The 13,064-nt window shown below is 39.6% G+C and overlaps 1 protein-coding gene across 1 annotated transcript in view; it reads left to right on the top strand.

The window, feature by feature from the left end:
- FARSB (phenylalanyl-tRNA synthetase subunit beta) overlaps positions 1 to 13,064 on the top strand; it is a gene marked incomplete at its 5' end in the record, with an annotated part of 90,527 nt that overhangs the window by 56,012 nt on the left and 21,451 nt on the right. Inside the window, 1 exon segment of the mRNA XM_014584972.1 lies at positions 2,091 to 2,246. Within this exon segment, the coding sequence (XP_014440458.1) occupies positions 2,091 to 2,246 (156 nt within the window).

Here is a 13,064-nt window from a genome sequence, read left to right as displayed (position 1 = left end):
TTCCCTACATTTTCTATCCTTTCAGAATTTGGAGCAAGCATGTACTTGGGCCTGGCATGTTTTTCAAGTCACCAGGCTGGGATTCAAACTATAATCAGCCATGAGAGGTCTGGCTCCCTGTGCACTGTGCTTAACTGCTACCCTCTGGGGCTGACCCCATATACTTTTTAAAAAAGTATATTATTGGGACCAGCGGCTGGCAAATTAAATAAATAATTATTTTTAAAAAGTATATTATTATTATTTTTACAGTAAAAAATATATAATGAGAGCTACCCTTTGGGCAACATTTTAAGTGTTCTATGACGTTGACATTAGACACCTCAAGTAACGAGTCGTGCAGTATTTGTCTTATTTCACTGGCTTACTTCACTCACGTTTGTCCTCCAGATTTATCCATATTAGAGCATATAGCTTCATATACTTTAGTGTTTTGCTTTTTTTCCATTTAAACTGTGAAGAATGTTATTTAACAAATATGGTTTTTAAATGAGTATAAAGCAAACATAGTGTAACCATGACCCAAATTAAGAAATGGAATATTGTGGGACCAGCAGATGGCATAGTGGTTAATGTCACTGGACTCGCACATGGCTGACAGCGGCTTGAGTCCCAAGCCTGGTGGCTTGAAACTCCCGCTGGGTACATGTACATGCCCAAGATCCTGGGAGGAAAATGAAGGAGAAGGGATAGTGGTGTGGCCATCCCCCCCGGGGGGTGGTGATTCCTCACTTTCCCTCTCACTGTGTCTGTCTGTCTCTCTCTCTCTCCCAATGAGTGCATGTACTCTAAGTCAAAAATCACTAAAAGTTAAAAAAGCAAGAAATGGAATATTGCCAGTATTCTAAGCTTCTTATATGGTTTCCTCTTCCGTTTGCCAGAGATAATCATTAGCCCAATTTTGATCGCCATTCCATTGCTTCGCTTCATTGTTTTCTAACCTATACACTTTTTTTTTTAAAGGTTTTTTGCCATAGGGCTCATGTGCTTGTCAGAGAGACAAAGAGAGATGGTGAGAGGGAAGGTGAGAAATTACTCCCCTGAGTGGCCACCCTGCAATCCTTTCTTCATTCTCCTCCTGGGATTTTGGACACACATGCACATGGACCTGACATTGAGTTTCAAGCTGCCAGGCCCAGGACTTGAACCATGGTCGGTCAGCACCTTAACCACCAATGGCACATGCTGGCCCCTACACATAGTCTTGAAATAATATAATTTAGTTTCGACTCTTTTTATTTTTTTTTGGAGAGGTTTTCACTATGGGGCGCGTGCACTCGCCAGACCGACAGAGAGAGACATAGAGACAGAAAGCGAGAAATCACCCCCCAGGGGGGATGGTCACGCCACAATCCCTTCTCCTCCATTCTCCTCTCAGGATCTTGGGCATGCACGCACACGCGCCTGGCGTGAGTTTTAAACCACTGGGTCCGGGACATGAACCGCGGTCGACTACGTGGGAGTCCAGGGACATAGCCATTACGCTAACTGCTGGTTCCCGTAGTTTCGACTCTATAACTTTGTGGATTCCCATTTTTCCATTTACTGTTGTAAGTATTTGCTGTGGGTCTGTTACAATAACCCTTTATAAAGATGCGTTCTGTCAGTCGCATAGCATTGTGACAGTGATGGTGCTGTACTTACATAGCCATTCTCCAAGTTATGGTATTCTTTATTTTCGTTTTTGGAAGTAATGTTGTGGTAAATGTCTTTCTGCATAAACCTTTTTTTTTTTTTTGTATTTAGGATTATTTCCTTTGGATAGAATCATCAATAAGAGAGTATGAAGTTTTAAGGCTCTGAAATATATTGCTAAATTGTAGGGTTTTACCAATTTATAATATAATGAAGCCTTCTATCCCTTGGAGAACTTTGTAGGTTTTTCACTCCTCCCCCCACATAAAACACTTTAGAGAATTTGATGGTTGAAAAAAACTGTTTTATCTTGTATTTCCGAAGTTGCAGCCTTCTCTATATGTTTAGTAATCAGTTTTGTTTTTCGTTGGTGGTGCCCAAGTTTGTGTTGCGGTAAATGAAATTTCTTCAGTAATAGTTAATGTGACCTAGTGACCAATTCTGTATTCTTCCAGATGTAGGTGCAAAAAACTGCAGGCATCTCTGTGCCGTGTACTACAACAAGAACCCCGGGTTTGAGATAATCCACGGGCTGTTGGACAGAATTATGCAGCTGCTCGATGTGCCTCCCGGACAAGGGAAGGGCGGCTACGTGATCAAGGCAGCAGATGGTAAGATGGAGCGGTGAGGCCAGAGTTAGCAAGTGTCATGAAGAGCCCAAGTCCCGTTTGTGATAAAGTTGTTTGTTTTTGATTTGGGGGTATGGAGAGAAAGGGAGCTAGCGCTTCATTTCAATTAATCATTAGTATTTTTCAGAAAATATCCTTTCCCCTCCAGCATTTTTTTTATTAGTTTTTTTTTATTGTGGAGCACATTTGCTTGTCAGAGAGAGAAAAGAGAGAGGTAAAGGAAGAAATCACGCTCCCCCAAGGAGTCACAGCCATACCACCACCCCGCCTCCTCCACTCTTCTTAGGGGATTTTGGGTATGCACAGACATGTGTTTGGCCTGATTTTTAAGCCTCCAGGTCTAGGACTTGAACCTTGAAGTTGGCCTTGTGGGAATCCAGTGCCTTAACCTCCATGCCACCTGCTGGCCCTCTCAAGCACTTAAAGGTAGCACTTTCAGAAACTCTTTGTAAGTGCTATATAATTTACTTTTGTCCCAACTAAGCTATGGTAGCCCTACTTACTGCCACTGTCAAGCCACTGGGACCACGATGAGTCCAGGAATCTAAGCAGGAAGCTGAGGAGACCCAGAGTGATTGCTTACACTCAAACCTGCCTGTCTGAAGTCTTTAAGGCAAAAGAAACAAAACTTCAGACAGTCTTCTAGAAGACTTCATGCATATCATTCAAGTTGTAAAATTGACTGATTGAGAACACTCCCAGGTAAAAGCCCAAATACAGTAAAATCTGTGTCAGAGAATTTAAGTTAGGCTAAGAGGTATTTATACTCCTAATATGCTAATTTCTTTTCGTCCAAGGAATTCTGAAGTTTTTGCTTTTCATATCCCTACAGCTTAAATCTGATCTTTTGTTAGACAAAAGATCCAGAAACAATTGGAAAAAAAAAAAAGATTTATCACTCATCTCATTCCTAATGTTTACCTCACTGTTTTTTTTTTTTACTTCAATTTTTTTATAACTAAATTTGGCATCTTAAATTTCTAACAGAACATTCATTTTTAAAGTGTTATTTCACAGTGATTTTAGTGACATGAGGTTTGATGAGGTATTTTTGTTTTTCTCCTATATTTATTTTTCTTAGTCTTTAGAGATTGGTTGTTTGTTTTAATTTTTGTTTTTTGTTTCATTTGGAGACTTCTTCGGAAATAACCCTGACTTGTATGAGTCTTTCTAGATTAAAGATGTGTGGGATCATCTTTCTTTTGTTTATTTTTTAAAATAAAATTCAGAGATGAAATAATGCAGGGAGTTACTTTTTCTTTTTTCCCATCTCTCATTAGAACTAATCCAGTGGGCCAGCAGGTGGCATGGTAGTTAAGGCTTTGGAGTCCACATAGCAGACTCTGCAGTTCGAGTGCCCAACCAGGCAGTTTGGAAAACACTTTAGGTGCATAGGCATGTATGCCCAAAATCTCAAGAGGAGAATAGAGAAGAGATTGTGGCATAGCCATCCCCTTTGAGGGGTGATTTCTCACTTTAGCGCTCTCTTCGTCTCTCTCTTTCTTTCTCTAGCAAGCGCATGCACCCTGTAACAAAAATCTACAAGCTGAAAAATAGAAATAATTCAGTGAAGCTGTGTGTTACATGTATAGAGTTCTAGAATGTCAGAATTGGATCGTGGTGTCCATCCAGCCCAGTTTCCTGGTTTTGCAAGTGAGGGGACTGAGGCCGGGCAAAGGCATTTGTTGAGCTGGCGCGTGTGCACAGCAGCACGGCTCCTGCCTCGCAGTGTTCTTTCCCCAAGGCCATGATGTCTGCCTTCCCAGTGTCTTTCCATGCTCACTCACCTTCTTACCGTCCTTGGCTTCTGCTGAAAGGCCTGGACATGCAGGTCAATAGCCGCCTGTGAACTGATGTGAAGCATTTCTTCTCTGCAAGGTCTTTTCTCAGAAACCTTACTTTATAAACGGTTAACTGTATGAAAAACAGTCCCTGGAGCAGATTGTGCTGCATAAGTGAGGTCCAATTTCTCTCTTATATGAAAGGTTACAAAGAGATGAAATGGTAAATTGAACCATAATTTGTTATAGATATGATACTTTAAGCCTTTTATTTTAATGGTATTTCTATAACTGGTGTCTTTAATATTGTGACTTTCCTGTCTCAATAAGTTCCTTAGACATTTATTTCTCAGGAGAATCCAAATTCCTGATTGAGTCGAACTTCAAGGATAAGTAGGACACACACCCTGCTGTCAAGGAACTTGCAGGGGGAAGGCATGCTCCATCCCAGCTCTTAAAGCAAGCTGCTAAGCCAGGGTTCCTGAGCAGGGGTGGAGTGCATCTTCTCGAGGGCATCGTGGAAAACATTAGTGAGTTTCTGCTTAGATGAGCCTTTGAGGGAGACAGGGGAAGGGAGGCAAACCATGGCAGCAAAGCCAGAGACGGGAAACACAGACTGTGTGTAGAGAAGCAGACAGCGCAGTTTGGTTTGACTATAGGATGAGAAAGGAGCTGGGGACTATATTTAGAGTCCCGAGTGCTAGAAAAGGGTGTTGCAGCTAACTAGGGGAAAGTATTGAAGCTTCTCCCACTTCCCTTTTTATAAAGCAAGTGAGTTGGGGCTGGTAGGTGGCATGGTGGTGTAGGGCATTGGACTGACCATGGTTCGAGTCTTGGACCTGGTGGCTCTCTCTCTGTCCCTCTCTGGTCAAATAAATAAATAAGTAAATAAAGTAAACATAATAAAAATAATTATTAAAGCAGGTGAATGATAGTAGATCTGTACGTCAGAGGCATGAATCTGGCAGTGGTATGTAGGTTGAGTGGCTTGGAGAGGGGAAGTGATGAGAAGGGTGAGAAGGTGTTACAGTATAATTTAGTGCAGTGAGAATGAGAGCTTGAACTTGAATGGTGGTCTTGGGTATACCAAGAAAAGACTGTAAAAAACTTAAGAAGGGAGAAGCTATAGCATTCAGCATTTGAAAATTTTCATATGTGCCACTTAGAATCTTTTAGATAGAGCTGATTTGTGCTGATCTCCCTTTTAAAGGTCAGATATTTTGAGGGTTAGAAGAGCGCTAGCTTCATAGACCAGGGGCTATGGGAGCTGGATCCCACATAGTCAACCATGGTTTGAATCTGGCTCTGGCAACCTGCAAAATACGCCAGGTATGTTATGTGTGCATACCTCAAATCCCAGCAGGGTAGAGAAGTGGAGAAGGGATTACCACTCTCCACTGGGGGGTACTTTCTTCCCGTCTTTTTCTCTGGTGAGTGCACACCTTGTCATATTTCTTTAAGGTCAATTTTTTTGTAATTCCAAATTTATAATATTATCATTTGAATTCTGTGTGTATTAGCATATTAGCACCCAAACAATATAATACTTAGTAAATTTCCCTAATACATAGCTGTCTACTCTTTTCATTTAGAATGCATTTCTTTTTAATTGCCAGAGGACATGTGTGCTCACTAGAGAGAGAGAGAGAGAGAGAGAGAGAACTCCTCAGTGGGACATGGTCACGTGGCAGTTCCTTTTCCTCATTTTTTCCATCTCTCAGGATTTTGCACACGCATCACAGTTGCCCAGTATGTTTTTCAAGCTACATTCAGCTGCAGTGAACCCTATGGAATCTGACTGTCTTAACCACTGTTACAGAGCCACCATACAATGTACTTCTTAAATTAAATTAAATTTGAAATTTTTAATTGCAGAGGGCATGTACACTCACCAAAGAAAGAGAGAGAGGGAAAGGGATAATCCCCTTTCCTCCATTTCTCTGTCCTGTTGGGATTCGGGGCACACATGCAGACGTGCCTGGCGTGTTTTTCAAGTTACCAGGGCCAGAATTCAAGTTGCAATATGCCCTGTGGCATCTGGTTCCCTTAACTACTAGCAACAGGGCCAGCCCTGTACTTTTTTTTTAAGTTAAGAAAAATATTCATAAACCACAGTTTCCAATGTGATTTTAGATCTCAGCATTGAGTTTTGGTAGGCTAAGCTGTTACTATGGTTTTTGATTTAGTATGAGTATTTGCAAACTCAGACTTGTGTTTCCTTTTGCGTTTACATTGGCTGTCATAATAGAATAGTGTCATGTTTTAGGGTTTTTATTTCTGTGAAATGTCTAGGATTTATAAATTTAAGACACTTTTGTACAACTTTTCTTTTTTTTTCCCCACATGAATGGCTGCATCAGTGTATATTTCAATGTTTCTAACTTCTTTGGGAAAGGGCAGGTTATAATTTCACTATCCCTGTCACTATCATTGGCCACATCAGTTTCCCTGGAGTCCTGGGCATGTGCTGAGCTCTGGGTGCCTTTTTCTCTGAATGCTTTCTGTGAGAGTCATCAAGCCAAAGAGAGTTAGTGTCCTTATGAATAATGGTGCCTCATTTCTCATAGGGATTTCTAAGTCTGTTTTGATTAGCTAATGACAAATCTGATTATTCTTTTTTTTTTTTAATGGTTAAACAAATCAAGGCCCAAAGAAGTAGCCTGTCAAAATAGGTCAGTAACAAAGCTGGTATTAGTTCTTCATCTAAACCATACATACACACACATATACACCACAACTAAGGCACAAAATAGTTTTTTGAGGCTCCTAGGTGAATCTGTAAATACAGGAATTTGGTTTTGGGGGCAAGTTTAGCTACGTCTTTCCTCAGGATTATTTTGTTTTACATACAGCTTTTTCTGCTATGGAAAGGTCTTGAGCGTATCAAAAAATAGAGTAGAAACAGATTAAGAACTACCATTTTCTGCCATTCCTGATTACTGGGTTGTCTTCTGTTACTCTAGCATACGGTTTACTTTTTAATAATTAAAAATCCCTGGTGGCTTTGCAGTTCTAATTGAGCTAAGTCTTCAGCAGAGACTTCTGCTAATGTCATAACTTTGGCAGTTATACCTAATTTCTTTCTGTCCTTTCTGGTGTTTGCCACCAAATTTCCTTTTGTGCTGCTTTATTTGGTGATAGGAAAAAGTGGGACAGAACTTGGAATCCCCTTGGAGAAACTTGGCCTTGTCCACTATAAGAAAAATCTGCGATCTCGTTGGATCGATCCCACAGAGTCGAGGTGACACTGGAGGAGTGTAACCTTGCCTCCATACAGGCAGGAGCTCTCTGAGGCATGTAGAGTATTTGCAGAAGCCTCATGGACCCCTGGCTGCAGCCGCAGTGACTAGGCCGTGGTCGCCTAGTCTCACAGAGTTTTCATTTGCTGAGCACCCTCGCAATTAAGACCATAGAGTAAGATAGAATGTCAGGCTGATGACAGAATACGGTCAGAAAAAAAGACATGGAGGAAAAAAAAAAGAACACAAAACGAGGAGCCTTTAACTTGTAGCAGACCACGGAGCCTTTTAAAGGTTTCAGAAGGGTTCAACTCAGAATGTTTTAGTGGCATTTGATCAGATTATTATAGCATATGTGTATGCTTTTTTTTTTTCAGGCTTCTTTCCCTTCGTTTTTGTGGTTTGTTGCAAACTAAATTATGTATGTTAAGATGCATTTATCCTCCTTTTCAGAAACCACTTCTGGGCAAGGAAAATTCTCAACATTTTTGTGTTGAGAACAGTTATGTGGTTGCTGGGCAAATCAGTGGCAAAAATAATTCTTGTAGACTGTAGCTGGCTTTGTGTGTGACTGGTTGCATGGACTGGAAAGTGTGTGTTTTCTTCCTTTAAATTGTGTCTATTTCAGTATTGATTATTTACAATTCGACAAAAAAGTCCAGTTTAACTGGAGACAGGATCCCTGATGAATAGGTTGTATTTTAGAATTTCAGTTTTGACAATTCCAGTTTTCATGCTGCTTAGAGCTTATTTTGTGAAATGAAAAAATACCTTGTAAGTAACGTGCACATTTAATCCTTTGCCATATGTACGCACAGTGGTTATTGAGGTGCCTTCTGTTATGGTAACACCTAATTATCATTGACTTGACCTGTAGGTCATGACCTTTTTTTTGCCTTCCAGGACACCTGTGAGAGATTTCAGATGCTAAAAAATATGGGTGAAATTGTGATGTTTCCCTGGTCGTCACACTGGTTTTTAGTGTAATATGAGCTTGAAAATATATGAGAAAAATATTATTTAACAACTTGTTGAAGTAAAGTTGGTGTTCACTTTGTGGCTAGATTTATATAAAATGTCTGGGCTATAATAAAGGGAGATCTCTGTAGTACACTATATTTAGTAATTACCATCAACAGAGACATTGCTCTGTTAAGGTATAAGTTAAAAAAAAATTTGGAACTTTCTCTGACCTTAGTACTCTGTGTAAAAACAGTCCTTATTTCTCTGGTTCTCTCCTTTTTGTTTCAAGTAAGCTTCCAAATATTGTCATTTTCATTAGCTTCTCTGAAGGAGACGAGGCAGTATTAAATAAACAAGCAGTAATTGCCTACCATACAATTGGAGCAGCAGTGTAATGTGGGACCACAGCATTTATAAATGCTTCAGTAGCTATCACAGTTTATTTAGCCCTGTGCTATTTTTTATTTTGAAATTTATTTATTTTACTTATCATTATTATTTTTTAATTTATCACTGGGCACATGTGCTCACCAGAGAGAGAGAAAGTGAAAAAGCAAGCCACCAGGCCTGGGACTCACACTGTGGTCAGCTGTGTGGGAGTCCAGCACCTCAATCACCACACCACCTGCTGGCCCAGCCCTGTATTGTTTTTTAGAGTGTTTTTGTTCTTGCCTCATGCTCTTTTAGATGCACAAAGCTTAGTTCTCTGCACTTGTGTTCACCTAATTTTTTTTATGTGTTTTGTTACTTACCTGACATTTAGGTACTCAGAATAAATTTAAGGAGTACTCTACACACTAAGTTCCACCCTGAGTAGCGTGGCCACTCAGTATATCATCTGACAGATACTGTAATACTGTGTTTTCTCCACCTTTTTTATCGTCTTTTCTAAGAACCCTTAATTGCCTCTCATGAAGTTTTAATACTACGTAAGTTTTAATAATACTGTGTATCTGGATATATAGTTGTTCTGTGTACATGCAAATAAGTACATGCAAAAAAAAAAATTTTTTTTTTTTTTTTTTTTTTTTTTTTAACGAGAGAGATTTTTGCTATAGGGTGCATGTGCTTGCTGGAGAGAGAGGGACAGAGAGACAGAAAGCGAGAACTCTTCCCCCAGAAGGGATGGCCATGTCACAATCCTTTCTCCTCCACTTTACTCTTGGGATTTGAGCATGCACACACACATGTTGATGTGATTTTGAACCCACTGGTTCCAGGATTGAACTGCAGTCCACAATGTGGGAGTCCAGCAATGTAACTAACCACTGTGCAATCTGCTGGTCCCATAAAGCTTACTTTTAAAAATTTTAATGTAGTGACTAAAAAAATTTTTTTAAATTTTTTCCCTTTTAATTTATTTTAAAAAAATTTTTTTCCATTTCATTTTCTTCCACACATTTGATCACATTATTATTTGTCTTACAAAATGGATATTTCAACACGTGAACGTTTCTCCCTAGTACTGTTGATAAAAAATATCTTCAACAGATAATACCACACCTCTTTGTGCCATTAATGCTTTGGTGACTAAAAAATTTTACATTTAAAGCATTAACATTTAACTTTATCACTGTATTTGCTAAATAACTTTTAATGTCATTTGTTTACTTATATAAATTGTAGTTATCAAATTATATTTGTCAGTTGGCAATTTCTATAAAATACATAACAGTAATCAAACATTTTAAAACTCACTGGAAACACATTAGTTAAAGTAAGGACATACAGTACTATGTGAAAATGTGTCATGACTTCCCAATATTTTTTCAACAAAAGTAAAGCAATTCAAAAAATTACATTAGTTACTTAAATTTAATTTTTAGTGAATGTAACTTTTTGTTTTGTTTTTGCCATAGGGCATGTGCACTTGTAGGAGAGAGACAGATGGAAGGTGAGAAATCACCCCCCTGGTGGCCATGCTGTAGTCTCTCCTCTCTGTTCTTATGTAGAGATGTTGGGCATGCACACACATGTGCCGAGCATGATTTTCAGACCACCGGATCCAGGGCTTGAACTGTGGCTGGCCATGTGGAAGTCTAGTACCTTAAGCACTATGCCACCTGCTGGCGCCATGAATCTAACTTTTAGCCAGGTGGTAGTCTGTCGGCATTTTTTTTTCACTTTAGCACTTAAGGTAATTGATAATGTGTTAACTTTTTGAGTTAAATAATAAAATAGAAACTATTTTTATTTAATTCTGAAAGCCTAAGCCACACACAAAAGTTCTCAGGATTGAATAGAAGCAGCATCTACCAGGCAGCCGAATGGCAGCACCTAGGCATGTGCCAGTCACCTCTATACCTTGGGGATCAGGCATCAGTACTCCTCTCAGCACGGCCATCTGCTGCCATGGTAGCCCTGTTCTTGTACACCTCTGCTGTACCTTCATGTCAGTGCTGCTTGAATGATACCCAAGACAACCCTGTGAGAGAAATGGAATACTCAGGAGTAAGATTTTTGTCAGGGATTAGCTTTGGAGGGCCATAAACCAATGTACTATGTTGGATTTTGTTTCATTCCCCCTCTTTTCTAAAAACCATTTTTCACCCATGTTGATATAACATGCTACAATAGAAAGCATACTTTGGTGATACTTGTTATTTATTTATTCCGTGTTTATCTATTTCTCCTGTAAGCAAGAGGGAGGGAGAGAATTCCCAGCAGCATCTTGACACTGTGGTTTACCCCTATCCTCCAACCAGCCCCAAATAATGGACAGGTACAGGCTTGGAGGTCTGCAAACTTGAACTAGGAACCTTCCCACGTGAGACTGCCTTGCACAGCATCATATTTTACTGCTATGGCACAGCCTGGCCCTTTGGAGTTACTGAAATTCACCTGTATTGTACTGAATGAAAAAAGCCAGAATGGTATTTTTATTTAACATGTTGTACTCCCTTATTTTCCTCCTTTAGGCTAGACCTTGGTCTCTACTTTTCTGGAGAAAAGGTTGCCATGGCCCAAGGACAAAGAATTTTAAAATAAGTTCACTTTTTAGCTTGTAATCTTTCAAAAGCCCAGATCCTAAATATTGAAAGGATTTTTAAGTATGATTTTGACTACTCAGTTTTTATCTTACACATGTAAGATAGCTTGGTTTTCTTCAGATAGCAATTTTACACATTTTTCAAAGCTCAGCAGCACCCAGATCTAACACCTTTATGTGCTACAGCATATTAAGAACCATTGTCCTGTGCATTCATAGAGAACGACATGTTCCGGTGAGCCAAATGTCACCTACTAAGTGGCCAATCAGCTTTAATCTAGAAAGATTAACAGGATGGATGGATGGATGAGTTGGTGGGGAAACACGAACGTATTGAGTGACTCCTGGGTGGGAACAATAAATGTGGTGTAGCTTGGTAATGAGGACATAGCCACTCAGAATAACAGTTTCTTTCCCCTGGAGCAATTGCTATGACTTTGCAGTGGGAGAAATTAACCTCTGTCTTGTAAAGACATTGCTGTTTGGAGTTTTCTTAAAGATGAAACTAATCCTAATTTACAAGTTATATTTTAATTTCTAACTGCCTGAGCTTCTTGGCACTATTAAGATGCTACTTGGGGCAAGCAGGTAGTGTAGTGGTTAGGGTGTTGTACTTCCACATGACTGACCTCATTTCAAGTCCCAGACTCCGCAACTTGAAACACTCCAGGTGTGTGTGTGTGTGTCTGTGCCCAGAATCCCAGGAGGAGAATAGAGAAGAAGGGATTGTGGCGAGGCCATCTTCTCTCGCTTTCTGTCTCTCTGGTGAGTGCACATGCCCTGTAGCAAAAATCTGTTTAAAATGGCAGATGATGTAATAGTGATTGTGTTGCTGGACCCCCACATGGCTGACTATGGTTCTTTTTCGAGATCCGGCAGCTTGAAACTCATACCAGGTATGTGTGCATGCCCAAAATCACAGAAGGAGAAGGGAGGAGAAGGGATTGCAATGTGGCCATCCCTCCTAGGGGGTCATTTTTCACTTTATCTCTCACTCTGACTCCAGTGAGTACATACGCCCTATAGCAAAAATCTCACAAAAAATAAATTTAATAAAATATGCTACTTAGCTCTAAAATCATTTAATTTAAAACTAACTTATAAGTTATTCTAAAATTAACTATTTTTTAAACTGTAATTATTATTATTATTATTATTATTATTTTTAGTTCACCAGAGACAGAGAAGGGGTGGTGGTAGTGGTGGTGAGAAAGCAAGTTGCCATGTCCAGGACTCAAACCGCGGTTTGCCATGTGGGAGTCCAGTGCCTTAACTACCACAACACCTGCTGGCATTTAAAATGAGCTCTTAATAAAAGTATTGATTATCATTTATTTTCTACCCCACCCCAACTCTCAACTGTTGTAACCTTTTGCTTTTGAACACATTTAGATGGCTTGTTCTTGTATCCACCTAATGAATAGTTTCCTGGACACACTCATGTCTTATTACCGTTAAAGCTATTGTTGATAATCACTGCATTTACTTCCAGTTTGCAGTTTTATAGCTAATGAAGACCTTGGCCAGGGCATACAAAGAAAACTGGCTTTTACAATATATTCCCATTTATAAGCCACTTACAAATTTTGTTTTGCATGTATACATATTTCAAATTAAGATTTGAACCAAAGGTCCCAGTCTTAAAAAAATGTTTAACCCGCTTTTATAGAGAATTGGAAAGTTTATGACTTTTATAGCGATGATGACTAAACATTTTGACTTGTTTCACTCGATTTTCTTGTAGGTGCCGCTATTAAGAGTGTCTGAGGGAACCAGCAGTTAGCGTAATGGCTATGTCGCTGGACTCCCACGTAGTCGACCGCGGTTC

The sequence above is a fragment of the Tupaia chinensis genome, unplaced genomic scaffold, assembly GCF_000334495.1.
Source record: "Tupaia chinensis unplaced genomic scaffold, TupChi_1.0 Scaffold148296_1, whole genome shotgun sequence".
Taxonomy (NCBI): domain Eukaryota; kingdom Metazoa; phylum Chordata; class Mammalia; order Scandentia; family Tupaiidae; genus Tupaia; species Tupaia belangeri.
This window is presented reverse-complemented; position numbering and strand designations above follow the sequence as displayed.